This window comes from Fundulus heteroclitus, chromosome 1 (assembly GCF_011125445.2).
Source record: "Fundulus heteroclitus isolate FHET01 chromosome 1, MU-UCD_Fhet_4.1, whole genome shotgun sequence".
Classification (NCBI taxonomy): Eukaryota; Metazoa; Chordata; class Actinopteri; order Cyprinodontiformes; family Fundulidae; genus Fundulus; species Fundulus heteroclitus.
Window position 1 is genome coordinate 7,588,354 of NC_046361.1, and position 25,057 is coordinate 7,613,410.

General features: G+C 39.2%; 1 protein-coding gene across 2 annotated transcripts in view; it reads right to left on the minus strand.

Annotated features, from left to right (window-relative positions):
- Positions 1-25,057, minus strand: part of LOC105925874 (MICOS complex subunit mic25a) — a 104,500-nt gene that overhangs the window by 70,045 nt on the left and 9,398 nt on the right. The window contains exon 5 of one of the 2 annotated variants that reach the window (XM_036125261.1): positions 650-673. The exons of the other annotated variant lie outside the window; for it this stretch is intronic. Coding sequence (XP_035981154.1) covers positions 650-673 — 24 coding nt within the window. The remainder of the gene's footprint in view (positions 1-649; positions 674-25,057) is intronic. 2 annotated transcript variants of the gene reach the window in all.

Genomic DNA, 25,057 nt, shown 5'->3' on the forward strand with positions numbered 1-25,057 from the left:
TGCCTTTGTTGCTGGAAGCACGCTAAAATTACAACGTTGCACTGAAAGGAGACGCATAGATTAATAAAAGCAAGCACATATGCAAGACGGGGAAAGGACGCTGATAAACAAGCAAGCATGCAGGACACCGAAAGCAAGTGAGAAAAGATACAATGCTGTTTATCACAGGAAGTTTTCAGCACTTTTTTTTAAGTGGACTCTTTACAGCAAACATGCAATATACAGGCATACTTGGAAATGTTGCAAAAGCCATTAGAGTAAAAGCATAGTAAAAAAAAACAAAACAAGGATGACATGAATGAATAGGCGTGAAGAACCAAGAAGATGGACAAGAAGAAAGAAAAAAAAGCAGCGAGAGGCTTAATTTGCTTTCAATTCAATCTGATCAGTCATTAAGTGAATTGCACCCAAAGATGCTCCAAATTACAGATACTGTATTTCACTGTTGTAGCTGGTGGGAAATTCATTTGAACAAAATCATTAACAATTACTTTAATCAGCATATTATGAAAAGCTGTTTCATTCTTTTTTTTTTTTCCCCTCTAGCTGCCCTAGACATTAAAGAGGACAATGAAAAACAAAAGAAGGGTTAGGGAAAGATGAAAAGGCCAAAAGAGCAGAACTGTTTGAAGGTTGTAATGAAGCTTACCCTCGCTTCTATCTCATCTGCAGACTGCAGGTGGTGGAAGAGTGGCAGAAACAGAGCAGAGCAAACAACGGCAGTGAGTAGAAGCTGCTTGCCACACATTTCAGCATTTTGGTTGTCCACATTCAATACGACACAAGGTAGATTAATACTCTAGATGGTATGATCTGGAAAAATATTTCTGACAAACATGAAAGGCGTCGGGTGGTCTCTTATGACATATACACACAATAATAAAAGATCCCAGTTTTACAGATGAAAATACAGAGGTTCTTGTAAAGTACTTTGTATCTATAAAGGTATTGTATTTTGTATTTTAATGAAAGAAAAACCAACCATTCATGGCGTCAACAACTTTCATCAAGTATTTCCATAACTGAAGCAGAATCTTTTACATCTTTGTGGTCCATAATTCTGTCCAGAATAGCTTTAATCCAGCCGCTTTGAATGGGTTTGTGGGCAGGACTGGTCTGTTTAAGGTCATAGCTCATCTTTATTAGATCAAATACCAGACTTTAACTAGACCACTGCAAAAAAAAAAAAAGCTTTTTTCGACCGTTCCAACCATTGAGAGGTGGACTAGCTGATGTGCTTTGGATCATTGTCCAAGTGCACTTGACCTTAAGGTCACAAACTGATGTCCTAAAAGTCTCCTTTAGGATTTTGGGGATCAGAATTCTTGTTTTTATATCAGTTATGTCAAGTCATCCAGGAAGCTAATCACACCACCATCATCATGTTTGACTGTCAGCAGTTATTGAAGTAATGTTCTTCAAATGCTGTTAGTTTTATGACAGATATGACACAACACACACCTTTCAAAATGTTCTGCTAATTCTGTGTGTGGACTAATTCTACTTATTAGTCCACAGAATAGTTTGCCCTAAATTCTGGGGAAGGACCATTAGGTCACTTTTAGCTTTGCCTTAAACTCGCCAATGATAATATGTTACCCCAGTTTCTTTCCCGTTATAGAACCATGAAAATTGACCTTAACTGACCCAAGTGAGGCATATAGTGCTTCACATGTTGATATTGGTTCTTTTGTGACCAACTGAATGAGTTGTCAATGTGCTCTTAGGGTATTTTTGATAGGCCGGTGACTCCCAGAAAGGTTCATCACTGTTCAAGGTTTTCTCCATTTGTGGATAATGGCTTCCACTGTTCTTAACCAGAGTCCAAAACTTTGGAAATTGCTTTCTAGGTGGATTGCAGTAAATGTTGGTTTCTAAGCTGTTGTAGAATTTTGTTTGACTTGGGCAGGATATGCTGTTTTGTTGTTTGTTTTAGATCCTTCCACCAACTTCATGTTGTCATATGTCTTCTGCAATATTTCTTGATTTTACAGGTCAGGAAGTAGTCAGACCGAGAGAGTGAAACTGAACCAGAAATCTTTTGTTTAAATACAATAAATTCAGGATTAAGAAACAGGGGCATCTACAACATATATTCATTATTTGTGAATATATGTCTGTGCTTAGGCTATCGTTAAACAAAATGTTTATATTAGAACGAGTTTGATGAGATAAAACAATTAGGATATAAACGGAAAAAAACAGTATTTATTTGGGCAAATACAGGACTTGTTCTTACAACTATATGTAGCTTTAAGAAAATTACACTCCAGCTCACCTTTCTACGCATCTGGGTTGGTCTGTTTGGACACATCAAAAAAATGTGGCATGAGCATTAAACATTACATTAAACAATGCTTGAGCTCATGAAACATTGTGCAGACATTTAGTCTGCACTAATGAAAATTCACACACCTCAGCATTCTGAATGCTCGTGAGTGGTTGATTTAGCAGGGAAGTCTAATCCACTTTCTGATTAATGTTTGACTGCTTGGGGGCAATAATTTTCTGTGTGCAGAGCACTGAATATTCTCAAACAAGGTTTTAATGAAAAGATTGCCTTTGTCTGTCTTGTGATGTTTTGGCAAAGAAACAACTAAGCTGTAGTTTCTTACAGACTTTATCACCTCTTTATTTTCTCAAACGTTTTACATTGCATTAAAAACAAATGTCACCAAACATATGGGACTTGAAAGGGTAACGTCACAACCGCACTGCATCGTGGGATACCTGGGCATCGGGAAACCAGCTTCTGCTTGTTTACATAGCCTTCATCGACAATGCTGTCTTTGTTTTCTGGTTTTAAAAAGTTAACAACGTGGCGCAAACGTGCTGTCTTTAACTGTCACACTTGTTCACACAATTGCTTCGGGAGTGATGGATTGAGAATTTTAAGTTTACCAGCATGAAATCAAAGCCAAGGAGCTCAGATCTCTGAACTAACAAATAGATGCCGAGTGGACTCTGGATGAAACGACCAAACCTCTCTTTCAACACTATATCCCCATACATTAGTGTGTTCATGACATTTTCAGACTGGTAAATTTGAATCAAAGCATGTTGTGTTGGTTTACACTGAGGTTTTAGCAGGCTGCTAGCGCTTGCCAAGCTAGCTGAAAAAAACAGTAGGAGTAGAGGAGAGCCTCTATTTCCTTCACAACATGGGAGATTAATTTAGACATTACATCATAAATTGTCCTCACTCCTTCGACGTTATCTCTGATATTTCATTATAACTGAATTAATTTTAAAAGTAATACTGGGCGTGTGGGATTCTTAAAGTTTGTTATGCTTTTTTACACGTAGCTCGTAGGCTGCTAGCCAGCTAGCGCTTGCCAAGCCAGCTACTGGTAGCAGACAAAGTGAAAGTAAAGGAGATATATTTTTTTACTACTCCCTACTTCATAAATAAATTAACAAATAAGCCCCGAAATATTTCCAATAGAAATGCAGAGAGGATGTGAGGCTTAAAATTATTTTAAATAAATGTGTCCAGCAGACACCGCAGTGGAGTAGGAGCACTGTGAGGTGAAGCTTTGTTGTTCACATAACTTTGAAATTATGAGTTTTCTCATAATTTTGGAGATTTCGGATCCACCACATTTGTTTGTCCATGAACATTTCTGAACCATTCGCTGGTATGAAAACTAACTCAATTGATGAGATAGAAAGCAACCTCAGCTTCTGAGAATGGCAGTGGGCGGGGGCAGCAGTCATGTAAATCCTTTGTCCATTCATCATGCTCAAATGGATCAATCCCACGGATCCTAGAGATTTATTTTTAGATAACAAACCTTTAGTACAGGGTCTAGGTTGTCTATGTACAGTCCATCTCTTATCTCTTTAGATTGATCCATTTTTCAAGCATTTTGCATCTCTATTTCTCACAGCAAAGCATCTGAATCAGCAATGTAAACAAAAGCCGTTGCTCTGGAAAATGGCAACCACATCCCACAATTTATTGCAAAATCACGTGCCTTTTCGAGCCCCATTGGGGGCTTGAATGCAGAGCCCTTAAATAATTAGCTAATGCTTATTGCATTCCATGCAGTTCTTTACAGTATGCATAGTGCGATCCATGATATTGTGATGACGCTAAATTTGCGATATATTGGGCAGCCCTAATAACAACAATGCAGTCATTTTCTTAAATCAAACTTCCTAATGATAAACATGAGGACTCAAAACAAATTGCGCAACAAACTAGAACACAATGGGATATCTGACAAGACGCACATCTTCACTGCGTTATCTTGTATCCTGACCGTGGTTACAAATATCTTTTTTTTTTTCTATTACTACATAGAGCCTTTCATTTTTAAATAAAAAAGTTTCAATTGAAAACGGAATATACTTTGAAGCTGTTGTTGCTTTGCTAAACAACTTAACTCAGAGCCTCCAAATAAACCTCGCTGTACCTGCGTAGACAAAGTGCTGATTGTGGAAGAGAGCAATTAAACTGATTACAATGAGGAAATCTATCAGAATTCTTTGATGTGTGTAAACAACATCAAATTGGGAGCTTTTGTTACACTGATTGTGATCTATTTTGTACTCTTTAAAATGCAAGACAAATGTTAAAATGAAATAGGTGAAAGACATTTCACTGCAGTTCCATCAAAAGATCCAACTTTGCAAAAGCACTCATACCCCTTGATTTTGTTTATTTGTTTTCCATTTTGGCATGTTACAACCAGAAAAACTTAATGTATTCTCTCGGGACATGAGTGATAAACCAACACAGCTTAGATTAAGGAAAAAGATAAATAGTTTTTGAAACATTTTACACATAAGCTGAAAAGTGTGGCATGCATTTAAATTCAGCTCTCTTTAATCTAATACCCAGAAGTAAGATCCAATCAATTTAATTGTCTTCAGGAGTCACCTAATAAGTCCACCTTTATGTCACTTAAGTATAAATCTATCTGTTTTGTGAAGGTGTCAGAGGTTTGTAAGACAACCTTAGAGAACAAGCAGCAGTATGAAGACCAAGGGACAAAGCGCATAGGTGCACTTGTTGAGCAGTTTAGGGTATAAAACAATATCCAAAGTTTTGAACCTTAATAAGAGAATAGGTTTTTGGTAACTCCAGAGGAGCTACAGAGAAAATACAGTTCAGGTGGGGAATTTAACAAATCATGTGTTAGTTGTGTATTCCACAAATCTGGCTTTTATGAATGAGTAGCAAGAAAAGAGACGTTGCTTAATGAAAGCCATAAGGAACCTTACTTGCAATTTGCCATGGACAGTACAGGCGTAGTAAGCATGTGGTCTGGTTGGATAAAACCAAAATTTTATTTTTGTTGGTTTACACAGTGAAAACTTTTCTTCAGCAGGGACAGAGAAGCTAGGGAGATGAGATAGGAACATGAATGGAGCTACATGTGGAAATCCAGAAAGAAAACCTATTAGAGCAAAATATTCCAAAGTGTAGCCTGGGGAACATTTGATGCCCCGGGGATAAATCTGGCCACCCCGCGACTGTCGATTGAGAACGACACAAATTAGGCCGGCCAGCATAAGTGGTTGATGCAGATGGTGACTTTTTATTTTTAATTAGGGCAAAATTAATACAAATAAATTAAAACCTTTTTTACAATGGAAAATCTTACATCTAGCACTAGGTATTGCATTTTTTAAATTTCATAGTAATTAGGACCACATTTATCTTATCACAAAGCAGAGTTTGGTAAAATCGTTTTTTGATTCATTAAACCTCCTGAGACCCGGCCCAGTCATTTATGTCCACTGTAGTGGACATTTTGTCCACATGTATCTCCCTTAAGTATCTGGAGTTACCCTATCAAGCCCTATAGTGTTCTGTAGAGGACATCCTGGGCTTTCCAGTGATGTATCATGTGATAGGTTTGCAAGCTGGGAACTTTACTTTTTTTCTCTCACAAGATGGTCGCTATACTAACAACCACATTTTATGAAAAGAGGAAAGGTAAGTCAAATATTCTTTATCTATTGCTTTTTTTACCATGATAATTATATATATTCTTGTTTATTAATGTGTCATCAACAATATTATTACATCTGAAAATACTTTAATTATTTATGTTTTGAAATAACAGTCATTTAATGAATGTCAACTGTAGTGGACACCGGGACCATGTTAATGTGTTTAATGACTGACATTGTCGTCGGAGACAGAAGCGAAGCAGAGAGGATTCTATACCAGATAATAGAGGGAAATTCAGATTTGGAGCTGTCAGATGAGGAAAAGGATGAGAATGAGTATCAGCCTGTGATAGGGGGAAATAGTGACGAAGAAGGAGCGGAAGAAAATGTAGGAGAATCTCATAAGACAGAGTCAGAGCCAGAGAGGGAGTGGGAAAGTCGTCGTCCTCTGTGGGGCAGGACAAACTTGTATGTTTTATTTAGTTTCAAGCTAATGTTTTAAATTTTATTATCATATTACTGTAGATTATTGTAGAGTTTGTAGTCTGTATAACAGATGTTAAATGTATGCAGGTTGCCTAAAAACATGCTTGTGAGATTGGTCAATATTATACCCATGACACTGAAATTATGGCATTAATCAAAATTGATGTGTAAAAAATGTAGGATTTTTATTAACTTAACTTTATTTTTTTCCCTCATCCCATGCCATTATAATAGATTCACACCTGTGCTACCTGGGCTTCCTGCCTATCACAATGACCCTAAAATCTGTGAATACTGGAGTCCAATCCAGTACTTTTCACAGTACATTATTGTCAAATTCTTTGAAGATCTGGCAGCTTTTACAAATCAAAGACAGCTGCAAACTACAGGAGTGTCTCTGAATACTACTAGTAATAATAGTAATATCATCTTTATTGTCATTGAAACATACATTACAATGAAATTTGTTCTCTGCTTTTAACCCATCACCCTTGGGGAGCAGTGGTCTGCCATGAGCGGCGCCTGGGGAGCAATCTGGGGATCAGGGTCTTTGCTCAGGGACCCAGAGTGCAGGCAGTGGGGATCAAACCGGGTACTTGCAACCTTCCCTGAGTGCAAGCGCGCTGCTCTAACCACTAGGCCAACACTCGCCCCCAAGAACTCAAAAATTTTACAGCCCAAATTTTACTGCCCAAGAAATCAAAATTTTCTTTGGCATATCAGTCCACATGGCCTGCCATGGCTATCCCAGAGTGAAAATGTTTTGGGCTAAAAAAAACAAAGTACCAGTCATTAGCAAGAAGATGACAAGGGACAGGTTCTACAAGCTAAGAAGCTAAGATTGTCAATGACCTGGATGTGACTGAAGAGACAAAGAAGTCAGACATTCTTTGGAGAGTCAGACCATTGCTTGACCGTGTGAGGCAAGGTTGTCTCAGCCTTCCAAGGTGTGACAAAGTGTGCATTGATGAGCAAATCATCCCATTCACAGGCCGTTGCCCAGTCAGACAGGATTATCACAGCTAAAATATCCAGAGGAAGATGAAATGCAGAACTGCTTAGTTCTATGTCTTGTAGTTTATTGTTGAACTAAATACATGTATTTTTACTGTTGCAAGCATCAAACAACAGAACAATGTTACAGATATTTATTTGTTTTTATCAAATGTGACAGTTCTTAGGTAATTATCACTTTCAAGACAATCTTTTTAAATTTTTTCATTTTCTAAAACCTGTTCTATTTTCCCATGCAAATAGTCCTGTTGTCCTCCACAGTGGACATGCTATAAAATTAAAATTAAAAATATATTTAAAAAAATTAAAATTGTAATGTGTTTTTTTAGGTCCAAATACATGGGAAATCACACAAAAAAAGAAATTGTAAGACACTTTTTTTCTTTGGTTCTCAGGAGGTTAAGCAAACTTTGCTAAATACAACCAAAGAAAGAAAAAAGTGACCTAAAGAATGTTTAGAGAACAGATCCCAATAGATCCTTGAGCCCTAAAGAATTTACAAACTGGATGCCTTCATTTTAATAAAGCAAATATGCAGGTTTATGATCTGCACTGATTCTGAATACTTTATCAGTAGTTTAAAATATTACATGCTTAGTTCATTGTTGATCATGCAAAGGAAAAAGTTTAAAAGTAGCAAGTATAGATTTTTTATGTGATGATTTTATATATATATATATATATATATATATATATATATATATATATATATATATATATATATATATATATACACACTTTTGACATTTTGACCCAAAAACATACCACTGTCTCAGAGGCACCAAAAGGCTTAAAACTGGGGTGAGTAATTACCTACCAGCAGGACAAAAAACATAAACTTAGATCCAGAGTTACAGTAGATAATGGCTTATATTAAAGCTTTTTTATGTTAAAAGGGCCCAGTCAAAGTCCAGACATCAATCCAATTAGAAACTATTTGGTAAGTATAGTTTTGTTTAATAAAACACCTGTAAGTTTGACATCGCAATATAAGACAATGTTAGAAAGGACTACGAATAGTTGCCTTTACAAGCTTGCGTTCCTGTAAAACCCATATGATATCAACACTGCATGCTGTGAGTATCTTGCACACTTTGTTCATAAAGCTCCACACATGTTTTTAATCACACCTGAAAACTCTATATGGAGGAAAACATAATAATTCACGCCGTCTGTCATGCAGACAATCTGTCACTTTTTGAAGTACCCCAACGTACTAAAAGTTGCACATCTGGTACTCTGACGAAATTAATGCCACTCAATATTTAAAAAGCTCTGGAGTAACAGCAAGCAAAGTGGCACTGAAAGGCAGCAGCAAACGCAGCGCCGAGCAACTGAGGTGAGGACTCTCTGCATGCACATTTGTGCACACATACAGAGGGAGCAAGATTCATCATCATTATCAGAGCTGATGAACGGCAAACCAAATCGGAGCCAAACGTCTCTGTGTTTCATAAACAGAAGAGCCACAAAGAGCGAGAGAGCCTCTGATCTTAGAGGCAGCTGCTGCAAGTTAAGGCGAAGAAACGGCTCAAATTGCTTTTTTTTTTTTTTTTTTTTTTTGTTAATTTAAAATGCCGGGAAAGTGTCTGTTTGGTGGGGATTAGGCAGAAAAAGAGCAAATTTAATTAGGCGGAAATACATTAACGACTTCCCTTCCTATCTGCATCCCTCTGTGTTGGTCCGGTTTTAATTTGCAGTCGCAGAAGAAACTGCTAGTGAATCAGATGACTCCTCTGGTGTACCTTCGGGGACCTGTGAGTCTGCGGTAGATAACAGCCAGCCAGGCGTGACTTCACACACACACACACACACAACACATCACACCATGTACAAGACACAGCGGAGGACGACCTGGGCTTGAAGCTGGTCTGACTCCCTGTTCAGATTTCCTACATTGTCCGTTCATATCATCACGAATCGAGTCAGTACCAGGTAATGATTGTCGCACAATTTCATCGAGAAAGGAAAACTGCAAGTTCGTCTTCATCCCTTTCCCAGTCTGAACGGCTAACTTCATTTCACCACAAATTTTAAATTTGTATTTGCGCTGGCACAGCCGAGATCCAAAATTAGAACCCTTATGCACCGACACAGTAACAACACAGACAAGACAGGAGCCTAATTCACAACACGGTTAAAGCTATAGTTGGTAATCCTGTTCAGAAACTCTTTTTTGTTATACTGGGTGAAATGGTCCTTCTATCCTGAGAGTAGTCAATACATTATGTTTTCTGAAAAAGAAAGGTTAAAACAGTAGATTTCTGTGAAAGCTGCAGGCCTGTGAAATCTCTGACCAATCCTGTCATTCGGACCAAATGGCAGGGATTGCTCAGAGGGCTGGTCCTGCTCTCACCCCCCCCCCCTCTGTCCCTCATGTTCCGGGGGTATCACCTCATCTATTGGTTGTCCCACATGCCAATCACGTAACGGCAATGTGCGAGCATGTTTCTTGTTAGTTTCCGCTTGCCTATGTATGTCTATAGCTGTGTCTCAATGGAGGAGGATGCTCCGGAGGATCCTCAACCGTTGGTAAATGGGACGGTCTAGCCTTTGGAGCACTTCCTGGTTGCGACACGACGTCATCATGTCTACCCCAAGCCCGGGAAAAACAGCGCCAGACGACAAAAAAATGGATATGGAAATTTTTATTTAATTTTTTTTATTTACTTGTTATTGGAGGAGGACAGTCGGCTTAGATGGCTTCGGCGGCAGCAAAACCTGCGACGATTTTTTCTCAGGCTGGGAGAGCGCACTGGAGAGATAACATTTACCTGCTATTATTTTCACCCACAGGGACCTGCTAATGATCATAATATACCAGTTATTAAACAAACGCTTGTCAGCAGATTGACGAATATGTTTAAATATAAAATTTTATATTTATTTGTAAGACTTGATATAGGCTTATGTTTGTAACTTTAGTCATTTGAATTGAATAGTTAAATGTGTACAAACCCTGTAAATAACTGACTTAAATCACTACTTTCACTATCACTAAAAAAAGCGCGCAAAGCACCTCGGGAAATCCTATGGCAGGCGAGGCCACTAAGGATGGTAGCGGTGCATCCTCAGAATTCGGGGAAAAGGAGGACGCATTCGAAGGCTGCATTTTAAGCATCCTCAGAATTTTTGCCAAATGGGACAGCCTCCGTGCATCGTTGTGACGTCACCGGCCTTAAAATGCGTCCTTGGAAGGACGCAGCCTGCGAATTGAGACGCAGCTTATGTATCCTGCTAGTGTTAGTTGTTCATTGTAGCTCCGCTGCTCTCACCATATACATAGATTTTTTTTTTTTTTAAATAAAGAAAGAAAAAAGAAAGAAAGAAAAAATAAAATGCTTGAGAGTCGCAAACCACGTACAAGTTAATAAGAAGAAGAGGAAGACCTCAGAAGGGAGAATTTAGACCAGAGTGGATTTGGGAGATTTTTTTTTTCACGTGAACCCCCTGGGCCATAAATTGGAATCCATTTTTGTTTTTGCCTCACACCACATCACAATTCAAATATCACGCACGCTTTACACATGTAATCAGACTTGCGGAGCGTCGGCTATAAAATTACTTTTCTTGCTTGATTTTTTTTTTTTTTTTTTTCTAAATTATTAGAAAAATGAACCCTCATATGGATGAGTAGGAGAAAAATGGAATGAACAAAAAATAAGCTGGTTACGAAGACAAAATATATAAGAAATTGAAGAGAAAAGTAACTTCAAGTTATTAACAAGGTGTATAATTAAATACAGCAGCTCCTAGCCACGAGCTAAACAGCGGATTAGCACAGAAATGTATTTTCATATATTCTTCCCTCTCTGGGCACCTTCTGCATATGAATCGATTCAGTGCACAGCTGGAGGTCTGAAGCATCTATTTAGAAGCCGGAGACGCGGAGGGAAAAATGTGTAAAAGTGTGAAACACAAAAATCAAGCTGGAGTGAGTGAGAGAGGCTCACGCTGTAAATGATGAAGGATAACAGGAGACGTGTCTAACAGGTAACAAATATCAAATGGGGGAAAAAAAATAAAAAATGACAAAAGAAGACAGAAGGAAAATTACAATGAGATGGGGAGAGCATGCGGGAGCAAGAGATGTGAAAGCATCTGGCAGCCACACTAAACCTGCTTGCTTGTTACCTGGAGCTTTTTTTTTTTTTTTTTTTAAAGAAACAACAGATAAAGCTGATAATAATTTCTGAGAACCAACTTATAAAAATACCCACAATTTAGACAAATAAGCCTCACTAGTGGACTGAATATGCTGCATTTCAAAAGTTGGAAAGCAGGGAAATGAAAAATACACATTGAAAAAAATGCTTCATTTCTACTGTAACGGAACTAGAAATAAGTAAAATGTTCTTTAAATCAGTGTATTTGTCCTTGATGTGAGCAGGTAAATAAGATGATTTGCCAATGGAATAAGATTTTTGCACTTAAAATAGGAACAATTCATCTCCATCGTCTTATTTCAAGTGCTGTATATCTAATTATCTTATTTTAGGGGTAAAAATACTCGTTCCATTGGCAGATAATCTTATTTACCTGCTCAAATCAAGGATAAACACACTAACTTTAAGAACATTTTACTTTTTTTTTAGATCTGTTTTTGCAGTGCATCCATACATTTTACAGCTATACATTAAAAAACAGGATATACGACTACAATCATTACTACATTTACGAGTATGTGAATATTCTCTCGCATGGTAAAAGGAAAAAGGGGAATTTGAGGTGGAGGGAGTCAGTGGGGCGTGCGTCAGCGCTGCTTGGTCATTCCTTGCTCCCTGATTTGGCTACAGCTGTCTAAATGTCACACCGCCCAGCTGCACCGCGGCGTGGCCCAAGCAGCCTCGCTGAGATCTTGACATCAGTCTCCAGAGCGCTCGCCGTGCAGTTTATTAACGGTGACATGATAACGCCAGAGGAGGATTATCTGAACAGGTTCACCTACTCATAACATCGGAGGCAAGTTGTGTTCAACAATTTCCTCCAATGCCTCGAATTGTGTTTTGGCCCCAAGGACAAATAATACAAAGAGATAGACGTGCCATTAAGCTGCAATTTGATTTTTCTCATCTTTGTATTTGTTGTTTCCAATAGACAAGGCTTTATTTCTTTATGTTCAGAGAAATACACTGCAGCAGAGGAAGGCGTCTAACTCCTACAGCGGGGTTATGACAACGTTTCCATACACTTTTTAGTAGCGTGTTGGTAATCCGCACAAAAGAAAAAATGCAAGGCTGGCATTTTAACTTTTTCACTCTGGAACTAGTCTTTAAAAATATTTTATATAAAAGTTTGACTAAGATGTTTCAATGTATCCTTCTCCAGTGGATGCCTTCCAAAACTAAAAGGTCCAATTTAATTCGTAAAGCCCTCTAGTGGGGGAAGAGAAATCGGCTCGTGACTCGAACTTGCTGATTTTCATCGTTAATAGTTCACCCCTAAAAACCTTTGCCCATCAATAAACACAATATTATTCACGCCACGATATTTTTGTCTGTGCTTTAAGACATCAAAAACAGATAGAGAACAGATCCCAATAGATCCTTGAGCCCTAAAGAATTAACAAACTGGATGCCTTGATTTTAATAAAGCAAATATGCAAAACCTCTTTTTAGGTTTATGATCTACACTGATTCAAACATCATTATCCTTAAAAATCTGAATACTTTATCAGTGGTGTAAAATATTACACGCTTAGTTCATTGGTAATCATGCAAAGGAAAAAGTTTAAAAAGGTATATATATATATATATATGTGTGTGTGTGTGTGTGTGTGTGTGTGGGTGTGATTTTTTTTATATTTTCTAAATTGTGTTTCTTAAAATTAGAACCAATGTCAAAACTTAAAAAATTATCCATCTCTAGTAAAACTTTTTAGTAAAACAAAAACTCCAATATCCATCTGGCAATTTAGATCAGGTCTTGTGAGTGTTTGCCATAAGAGTATTGGAAATTTGGGGAATTAAAAAAACAACAAGAGCCCAATCCTTATATTACAAAGAAAGGGCCTTGGAGTCTAAAATTCAGAAAGAAAATCCCTGTTTTTACAGAACTATTTATTTACAACAGCCATACTATGCAGCAGTTCTGTGATTGAGCTGTGGGACAACAGATGGTGGACGGCTGAATTGTTAGTCTGCGTGTCTGCCGGGTACATGCCACAGCGATATCAGCTGTGGAGGGCCAAGTACCAGATCCAGCCCAGAAAGAACCCCGAGACGAAAGCGACAGTACGTTGATGGTAAATGTCCAACGGATCATCGGCACATCGCGTGGCCACAAAACACTAACGTTTTGGCTCGCGAGTATGGCATGGGACAGACCTGTATTAATATACACCAGTAAATCTCTTTCTTCCCCGGTGGCTAGTTTGTGTGCAGCGATGCCATCTGATAGCAGCGGCAGTCTGTTCTCCCACTGCATCTTTCTGCCCAACTATCTATTTACTCGGCTGCGTTTATTTAACACATAGCTCCCGGCGAGGCAGTGAATTAGCACTCAATAATAATCGAACTGATAATTACAGCCAGGCAGCTACACACAAAACACAGTGGGATAAAATGGGCCACCGGCCTCTTCTCCTCCTCCTCCTTCCTGCTCCTCCTCCTATTCAGCCGTACAGTTCCTGCCTTTCCTTTCACCGCTCTTCGTCTGCAGAGATGAAACGGACTGAAAACATGATACCTACGTGTAAAGCAGTCCACAACGCACCATTTTCTTGAGCTTTACTTTGCTAAATAAAACAATTTCTAGCCTTGTGGGCACAGTGTTATCTTTGAGAACCCTCATTTTATTGTACATTATTCGTCATGTATCCCAATGTAAAACATAACCTTTTTTTATTTATTTATTTTTTAAACCAAGATCAAAATTCCCTGGCTGTCTGCCTTCTTTTCAGGTCGCCTCACCTTGCTATCAGATGTTGCAGTTGTAGAAAACGAGCTTTTTGTGCACACAGTCCCCCCTAATGGCTTTACATGCAAACCCATGTCAGCTTCTGCAGATTACAATTACTGATACAGCTGCGAGCTTATCTGCACCTCAGCCTCCTTCACCTCCTCCACTTCCTCCTCCATCCAGCCAGTCACTCACCTTCTTCACGCTATTTGCTTCAATGCCGCTCCTGCCATCTCCTCATTTGCCCTCAACGTTTCCCGGCTTTCCTCCAGCCTTATCCGGCTCCTTTTCTGCTCTTTATCGCACTTGACTTTTCGTACTTATTTCCTCCCAATTATATGCTTGTAAGTGTATGCTTGTAAGTGTTATCTCTTTCAGTTTTGCCTAAAAGAGACATAGCAGGAAAAATCCTGCCGTCAGTTCGGGACGCGTTCTGTAGTGCGTTCTCAAAACTGCTTCGTACAACAATCCTGAGAGGATTACAACCCATTGAAATGGGCCTGGAAAAAAAAAATCAGATAATTAAGGGACATTTAACTATTATGTAACAGGGCTTTAATGATAACACAAGATATTGGGTTTTTAAGAATATAGTAAGGTGAGATTTTACCAATACTTTGAGGGAAATCTAGGAATGATCTTTTCATTTTATTTATTTATTTTTTTGCAAACAGAGTAAGGATCTATGTGCTTTACCTAATATAGAATCAGAATGGAATATTACATTACTAATTCTAAGGTGGATCCAAATGCCAAAAAATATGAACCACTGTAATTCTCCCAATTTTGTGTAATCACAAGTAGAAGCTTTTATACATTTAAAACTTTGTTTACACAAATCTCTGTTCCATTTAAATAATCTGTTGCATTTAGAATCATCAAATTATTCAGTCAAGGTTTCATCACTTAAAGAAATATAGATTTTTAACTTGTAATGATGAAATGGAGTATAGATTACCTAAAAACCTTTGGTGCTAATAAGCTAAAGGGCAGATGCTAACTTTAGCGTCATTAGCAGCTAACAGTTAGCCAGTAGCAACAGTTCTCACAAATCATTTGTATTTATTCTTTTTCTTGAATCAACTACCCACATAACCAAGTTCCATCAGCCATCCTGAAGAACTAAAAATATGAAGCACCGTAATTCTCCCTCTGTTAGTGAGCTTGGTACAGGAAGAGGGCTTCCTTTGAAACTTCTAAATAAAAGTCTCAAAAATAAATCCTACAGGATGTCAAGCATAAAACACTCGCCATCATCAATATCAATATCAATATCATGGCACCTTGATATGGTGAAACTTGGCATGGACCAGTTACTGGTATCAAGCTTTGAAAAAGTTTTGAAAACTTTCAATGTCAAAACGTCTAAACCTTTCTGTCATAATGGCATAGAGAGTCCTGGAGTGACCCGTGTACAAGATAGACACACTGGCCTGCTTGGAAAGATTTCCTGGTTACAGAAGTTTTTGTTATAGATTTATGTATAAATACCATGATATGCTGATACCATGATAACTATTTTTGCTTAAAGTTATAACAATAAATGTTATATTGGTCTATGTCAATGTTGAATTGAATACAACACGCTCTATTATATAATAAACAAAAACTGTTTCACATAATGTGAAAAAACATCAAAAAGAAAAAATCCAAAATGTCCCCGTTTTCAAAACGGTATGCTTTTTAGTATTCCCTTTGCATCTCACGCACAAACAAGTAAAATTACTATGGTGTGTTTAAATTTCCTAACTGACGTAAAAAAATAAAACATGTGCTTTACACAGCTCGTTTGACCTTTTTTTTTCCACTCACCTAAATGGCATAATAGCAGCGTGTTGCCATATGTCGGACTAAATAAGCAGTCTGAGGAGTACATGATAAAACATCAAGCAATTCACCAGCTCATATGTAATGCTATAATGAAGCGTGTCCCATCTGTCTCTGCTTGTATCAATTCTCCGTGTGTGTGTGTGTGTGTGTGTGTCAACACAGCTGTTTCATAACCACACACTGAATGAGTTTCTCTAGACTAGAGTGTTGGGGAGACACAACAATGTCGCTCCATCAGCAGAGAATCTCTGCCTGATTATTTGATTCTAGGCAAAAACCTGAGAAGCAGGTTTTGTCCAATCAGAGGTAACATCTGTCTCATTCCACAGAGGCTGACTGGCAAACGGAGAAGAACCTAACTTTGAAGTAGCATCACCACTGCAATGCTCGCTATAACAGTAGGAGCATACAGTAGAAAAGGCAGCAGTGTGAAACGCTGGGCTGGGGCTGGTCAAGCTGTGGCTGTACTGAGGCCGTGTTCATTTTCAAAACTACAAAAAGACTATTCGCATCACTGCCTTCATGAAGTGAATTTTTACCCATCAGAGAGTTTTTAAAGGGTACATGATGCTTTTTAATGGCTTGTTTTTCACACCGACATCGACAGTTTTTGTGAACTCTTCGATTTTTCCACTGTTCTAGGGTGCGTCTGGGAGCAACTCGTTTTGGTGCGGTCTCTTTAAATCTAAAGAACGCACTTCACTCCACTCCACCCAGGGGACAGTGTAATGAATTGTGTGGTTTAATACAACCAACAAACGGAAAATTTTCACTCATCCACTTGTAGCTTTTGGCATAGGTGGGAGAGGGGGGTGGGGGATACACATGGAGGATAAGCAAACTGGGTAAGGTCAAAGTCCATGACCTTGTTTAGGAGCTCCTCTCCAAATACTGTGACATGCTTGTTAAAAATAAACTGATAGAATAGAAAACAGAGAAAACTGAACGGCTTGAAACATATGACCCAAACATAAAGATATCTATGAGAAACTAGAATCAAACTTTCTGCACTACTAGAGACTTAGCCTGGCCAGTCAAACGGACTAAACACGGGTCTGTGTTACAGTGAAGATCCATTCGGAGATCTTTGTTGCTTGGTGCCTTGGAAAATTAAGAAAGTACATGCGAGTACACCATGTATCCTGAGATTTTTAATATAGATACAATGCGGTATACGTCGCTGTTCATCTCACCTGAGCCAAACCACGATAGCCCCCATGCTATTCTGCTGAACTTTAAGACTGATTAACAGCTGCATAGGAATCCAAACACTCACAAAGCATGACAATCCAGAGACACCTACTGTGAAGACTGAAAAGTCAAGTCCTCATTCAGTTGTAAACGGGAATGATTACTTCCTGCGAAACAATATAGTGGTATTCTTACAACAAGGAAGGTGAGAAAGAACGCCAGCATCTATTCTGTGTCACCCTGAACATCACAACACAAAGTTACACCACACCGTGCCACTCTTAGGCCAATCATGATGCAATGAACGCAAGGGCAGGAATAAAAGCCCCCCCGTACAAGGTAAGGTGATGGAGAGTACATTAATGTGACGGGGCGTGTGCAACGGTGCTGCGTCTGACTTCCCAGAAACATTTCAGGCTTGATTTTTCACCTAATAATATACATGGTCAGAACGGAGGGAAGCATTAGACAGAATAGGAGGAATACATTAGAAACGTGTGAAGCCAAACGGCGGCTGGGAGACGTGGTTTTGCTGCCACCTGGTGGCGGCTGACGACACTCCAGAACTTTCAGCTTCTGAACACCGACGCAACGTGGATCAGACTAATGCAATAAACCCTGCAACTTGGGCCCGAACTTAATATCCTGATTTGTTGAATTGTTATTCCATCAACTCTACCCTTAAATGATGAAAAAAAAAAAAGCTCTAACTTCATTAGACAAATTAAGAATCTTATATGAACTTTTTAACGGTCGGGATGCCGCTCATTTAATTATTCTTGACAAAAGGAGTTCAGAAAATAGGAAAGCAAGGATGACATTTTTTTTATTCGCTGAAGCTTCGTCTGAAGAAAGGTAAAGGGCAGTTAATAAAAAAAAAAGCCGTCCTAATTGTTCAGCAAGAACAGAGAGAGAAATTTACCATATGCTAATGTGACTTATAACCTTCCTTTGCTTTCAACAGGCGCCAAAAGGCCATTAACATGTCGGGGAAAAAAAGAGAAAATCCCTCTTAGTCCCTCACTCCGGCTTTGCCCCCTTTCTTCCCATTCTCTTATTCCCCGCTCTCATTCTGAAATTAATCTGCGAAAGATTTGCCATTAACAAAGAGCATTCTGGGAGCAGCTTCAGGGAGGGGTGCTCGGCTCATGATGCAGAAAGGGACGGAGGAATGGAAGGATCAGGCAGTTCAACGTCAATAGAAGAAAAAGAAAAAAAAAAGTCAGGAGCGATGAAGTGATGGAGAGAAAAAGAGAAGAAGCCAGTAAATAGCACACGCCTCGCATCATTGTCTGCTTCTCTGACTTGTGACTCAGAGCAGCGCCGTCCACAAAGGGACAGGAAGAACTGAGTCACCCGTAGCTTTTTTTTTTCTCTCTCTCTCCCCTCACCTCTCATTTTTATTCAAGCACTCAAGGATAAACTCTCCGTTCGCTCTGCTTTTCAATTTCACAAGGAGGTACAAGTAGTCAAAAAAATAAAAAATAAAAGAAACAACACAGCAAAGCAGCCGGGGATCTGGCTCTGCCTGAATTCTAAACCTACGCTACCTCATCTCTTTCCTCGGTTTCTTCCCCAGAAAGCATTTCATTGACAGGATGTCGTGGAGAAATGGGGACGCCCCGTTACATACTCAGTTCTTCATTCAGAAATGTTCATACATCCACATCTAGTCTAATCTATTTGTTATTTATCTCTGCATACAAGTTTCCTTGCAAAGGACAAAAATGAACCCTGTTTATTCATTCAACAAAAGATATAAACAAATAATTTTACAGTCCTTTTAAGCCCTTTATAATCCCTTCCCAGACTAATTATTACATTTTTTTCAGAGTCAGCTCTTATGACCTTACATGGCATCCAAAATTATACATTGCCAGAAGTTGCATTTTTAATAACATTGTAAAAGGAACTTTAAAAATATATTTTCATCAGGTTTTATTGTTTTAAATATATGGAATATTTAATAAAGATATTCCATTTTGCTCCATTAACATCTCACAGTAAGCAGAAGATAACTTTTTTGGGTTCTCGGAGACGGTTAAACCATCTGCCATTTTATTCAGTCAGTCTCTTTGCTTTCATCCTTTTCATGTTATCTGCATAGTGCGACAGATTTCGCTCCGACAACCCGTCTTTTCCTCCCCTCCCCTCCCCTCCCTTCCTTCCTGTCAGTCTTTTCCAGCCCCTCTTAATGGTGCAAAATGTTTAATCGTCTTGCAAATTTCCTTTTAATCGTATAGCAATACCCTCTTTCCTTTAGAAATCTGATTGCCTAAAGGAACATTACAAATAGGTACTCCCTTCCCTTTTCAGGCGCCTGTTGTCGCCAATCTCCTCCACCTCCTCGTGATCCTTCAGGAAACGTTAAATCACTTTTGAAGACTTTTTATTCATCCTTTGGTTCGCTCCCTTCTTTTCAGGAAAAGCGTGTCATCTTCTCTTTCAGTTCCATTCATTCTCGCCTCCTCTATATCCTTCATCCCGACCCTTCACAAAATGTTCAGTCACATCTTTTTCATCCTTACATCCTTCTTCCACCCAATTACATAGGAAATGCTCGATCATCTGTAAGCTCCTATTTTCCTATCTTCCCATATGGTCAGTCTCTCTAAAACTTTTCCCCCTTCTCTGCTGAAAACACTTCTTTTTGAGACTTTTTTTTTTTTTAAATGTCTTGCAAAAAGAACATGGATCACCCCAAACGTGGTAAGGATTATATTTATGCGTGAATGCTCCATAGACGTCTTTCTTTTGATGTTTGTTTCCTAATGTTAGGGGTTGTTGACTGAAAATAATTAATAGTAAAAAAAAAAAAAACTGTGAAACGAGCTAGGCTTTAAATTAATTACTTACGCATCATCTTTAATAGATGAGCTATACTTGTACTTAAAATTATATTTTTACTATTTTTTTTATTTTGCAAATGCCTGTTTAAGGAGCGTTTGTAGTTTATTATATGAAACAATGATTCATGTAATATAACTGACACTTGTATCATATCAAAGCGAACTGAACGTCTACATTCTCTGGATAGACATTAAAACCAGTCTCTATAGTTAATTTATAATGCTAACAGCACTAATTGCTAATATTAATTATAACATAATCTTATACAGACCCATGCCTGAGGGCCACAATTAAAAAGGCATCACTGTATAGACAATTTTTTTTTTTATTCGTCAAACACCATCTAGTACTATTTTTTAAACAAATAAATAAGAATTATTACATTGCTGCTGCTAAAATATTGATTGTTACACCATTTTATGTGGTGTCTATGACATATTTTCATGATGTCATTGAGGCCACAGCTGATTGTTGAAAGTCAAAACTTAAGTCCGCTAAAAACGGAGGATCGTGTTAAGACGTTTTTTGTTTGTTTTATTGATTTAGGGTATTGTACACAGTGGTGGAATACTTAAAATTAGTGATGCACCGATGTGAAAATTTGTGCCTATATGAATATCCTTTATCAATATTTTCCTCTCCCTTCGACACCATGAAAAAGGTAAATCACACCCCTCAAGGTCATCCCACAGTCCTGCACTGCAATACTATCACATGTCCAAACACATACCTGCTTAATTAAGTAGACGCGTTTTCATTGGTTGATTGCCGACCATTAATGTATCATGTCACTGTTAGTATTGACTACGAATAATTGATTACATTTAACCTGTCAGGGACCACAAAGCAGCACCAGTCTGTGACTTCTGCTTCGATGCAACTTCCCTATAGGTCTGGGAAAGTAAGGCGTGGCATGACATCTAGTGTTCGTATATACAAATTGCAGGCTGCAGTCAAAAACAAGGGACAAAGAACGGGACCGCCGGGCTAAAACGGGAGAGTTGCCAACCCCACTCCTCGTGGAGTAACACTGAAAGCTAATGTTAGCTGGCTAATTAGCCCGGCATGGTTAGCTAGCCTGCCTCCATGTCCTTTAAAAACAGCAGCGCTCCAACTGCAGATTGCTCAAATGCGAGCCACCAGAAGAAAGACTCCTGAACTAGGTGTCGAAACGTTTTTCAGAAAGAACTGAACGAAAGTACGGTTGCCTCCGACTTAAGCCTGTTTGCTATTAGAGAGGAGCAGAACATAAACCATTAAACTTCAACACTAGACTTCTTTAGTTTCATTGTAAGTAACACGCACCCAACTTCTCGTGCACAACTTTGGAGTTCTGCACAAGAACTCGGTTGCAGAAGTCTTCAAAGGCTTTTCCCACTGCACCACACCCGCTTCGTATTTTTTGGGACTATAAATAAATAAATGAATGTTCTGCCGAGAAGAAGCATCCAAGAACACGCTCCAAGACCTTCAAAATCAGAGTTAAAGAACCAGGATGATGTCATTTTGCTCTTGCATCCTTGGGACAGAACACATTTCTCCTTTCTTGTGCCACACGAATTTGAATTAAAAGGATGGAAGACGGATCTGTGACACAGACGCAGCACTCGTCAAACTCCCCGAACTAGCTTTGTTTTTGTTTTGTTTTTTTTTGTTTTTTCGTAAAAGCCTCGAAACACGACGACGCCGGCTTGTTCGGTCGCTCGGTTTTGCAGAAATTCTGCAGGATCTCCAGAGAAAAAGTACTGTCTGTTCTCCCAACAACACACAGGGGGAAAAAAAAAAGGAGTTGAAAATATGAAGAAGAAAAATCCACCCACGTTGCATATATGTATTCATAGCACAGGAGAGAGTAATTACAAGGAGCCCTTAGCATAAGGACGTCCGTTCCCGCACAACCGGTCATTCTGCTCACGCCATCCCTCCAGCAGGCTTTTATTAGAAGTAGGAGTATGTTGGAGTGGAGATAAGACAGGCACTACAGCACGTCTCAACACGGAGGGGGGGGGGGGGAGAGCAGGGGAGCGAGAGTCACATGAAACAGGCACCAACTGGTGTGTGCAGCGAGCTCTCCCCCTTCCACAACTATAATTCCAAGGCTGCCCCACTCCTATCTGCAACCCCAGGAAACTCTCAGGGTGCAATTTACCGCGTGCTCTTCGCTGATAATACTGTCTTCAGGGCAGGAAGGAGTGAGTGATGGGGCTCGGATAGAAAACAGAAAAAGACAGAGGGAGATGGAGGATGGCGGTGGAGGTACAGGTGGTGGTGGGGGTGGGGGGGAAACGAGAGAAAGACGGACAGAAAAGCAAGAAGATGAGGGAGGCAGAACCCGCTGAAGAGGAATAGATAGAAAAGAAACGGGGGAGGTAATAGGTGAGGATAAGAAGGCAGGAAGGCGGAGTGAGGCAGAGCGAGTATCACCATGGAAAATTACAAATGCAAACCCGAGAAGCAATTTGTGTCAGTACAAAACACTCCAACGTGTGATTTGGCTCCAGCAAAAAAAAAAAAAAAAAAAAAAAAAAGAAAAAGAAAAAAAAAAAATCCAGCAAACTGAATCATGACTTGACTCCACAAAAAAAACATATCTCCTCCGACTCCAAGACACTCGAGTTAATTAGTTTTTCTTTAAACAGTTACACGGCTGAACTCTTGTAAAACCTTGAATGTGCAGAGACAGAAGAGGGGGGAAATGACAACAGAAGCACAACGCGCCTTTTCTCCAAACCAAACCCAATAGCTCCTCCTAGAGGTCACTGCTGGGGCGATTCTGGGATGAAATCCATCACATTCACAAACGACGTGTGGAGCTTCCAGCGGGTGATGTGAGAGGAGCAGTGGGGAGGCTCTGGTGGCATATTACGCTCTTCCTCTTTAGAAGTCAGACTGTTTTTTCTAAAGAAACTGAAATTACACGAATGATCTCAACCATCCTGAAATCAGGCCAGCCAACAGAGCGCCTGCTGCCATTGCTCTAGTGATAACCGTGCATTTCCCAGCATCGTTTCCTCGGCTTTTTGCTCAATAAATCCATCCGACCCTGTGCTGCATGCAGAGCCTAGAAAACAACATCCATAACCCATGAACCTTTCCACGTTTGGCTTACTTTACAAGAATAAAATTCAATGTATGGTCGTTTTTGTGTGTTCGGTGATTAGCTCTGTTCATCTTCCCATCAACTTCGGCCAATTTCCATGTCCATGTAGAGGAAAAAAGCATCCCACAATATGATGCTGCCACCATGTTCCACCATGGGGGTGATGTTTTTACACCACACAGCACTTTCCATACAGACCAAAGAGACATTTTGGTCATGTTTGACCAGAGCACCTTGTCCAGCGGGTTTGCTGTGTTGCCTTAATGGCTTGTTGCAAACTTTAAAACAGGTTTTCTTTTAGCAATGGCCCCCTTCATGCAACTAATAGTTGTCCTGTCAATTGATTTTCCCACCTGAGCATCCAATCTCATTAGCTCCTCCACAGCTTCCCTGATGAGTGCTCTCCTTGCCCAGGTTGCTTGCAGTTGTGCTACACTCTTTTGATAACAGGAAGATAGATTGTGGACAGGGGTCCACATCATGCCCAAAGCTTGGGATATTGTTTTAGAACCTAACCCTTTAGACGTCCCCACAACTTTCTCCCTGGCCTGTCGGCTGTGTTTCTTGGTCTCCGCGGTGCTGCTTGTTCGCTCATGTTCTCTAATAAAATTTCAAACTCATGTTCTCAAGCAAATCTCTGAGGCCTTCACAGAGCAGCTGCCTTTATAGTGAAATTGCATTTTTACACACACCAGCTGCGTTTGTGAATTATGGGAGTTCTGCAGGCCGCTGGTTGCACGGTGTTTCATTTAGTGATGTCAGAGTAAAGAGGATAGAAATTAATACATACCACGGTTTTGGATTTTTTTGTAAAAAAAAAAAAAAAAAAAAAAAATTGCTGAATTTGTTGTCCCGCACTGCAGTTATGAGCTACTTTGTGTCGGTCCATCACATAAAAAGTCTGCGATACTGTACTTAAAAAAACGTATCTCCCGACAGACACGGACAGCTCTCCCGCTCACGTAGTATGTGCGTCTGCGGAGTGATATGGGAAGAATATTTAATGCGCCTTATAATCCTGCACGCCTTTTGTTCTGAAAAATACGGGTAATTTTTTAAATTCTTTAAAAGATCTGTTAATTTTTTAAAAGAACACAGACATCGGTCATTTACCGACATCACGCTATATCCATGATGGTGGCCGTCCTGTTTTGGTTTTCCCTGCGTCGCTCTCATCAGCGTCACGGCTTGGGTTCCATGTGATTGTTTGAAGTAGAAGTCAGTAAAAATGACGGACAAGTGGTTTTTCCACTGATATGCGAGGATTTTTGCTAAGGCCCCTCCTTCTGAAATACATTTCCAATGGAGCGATCCCACACTGCAAAAAGAGAACTAAAAATGAGTAAAATTTTCTTGAAATTAATGTATTTGCCCTTTATTTGAGCAGGTAAATAAGATTATTTGCCAATTGAATGAGTATTTTTACCCCTAAAATAAGATAATTAGATATATTGCACTTGAAATAAGATGATGGAGATGAACTGTTCCTATTTTAAGTGCAAAAATCTTTTTCCATTGGCAAATAGTCCTATTTACCTGCTCAAATCAAGGAAATATACATTAATTTCAAGAAAAAAAATCTTATTTTTAGGTTTATTTTTGCAGTGCAAATGGATTTGTGGAGCTCTGCGGAACTACATCCATCTGGAGAGAGTCGGGTTACTGTTGTGATTTTAAAATGTGAGGGAAATGTGTATTTGTCACCTTCTTTCATTTATGCATGTTGCAAATTCTGTGGGCGAGACCATGACAACTGTGAACAGAAAGGGGCGGAATGTGTAG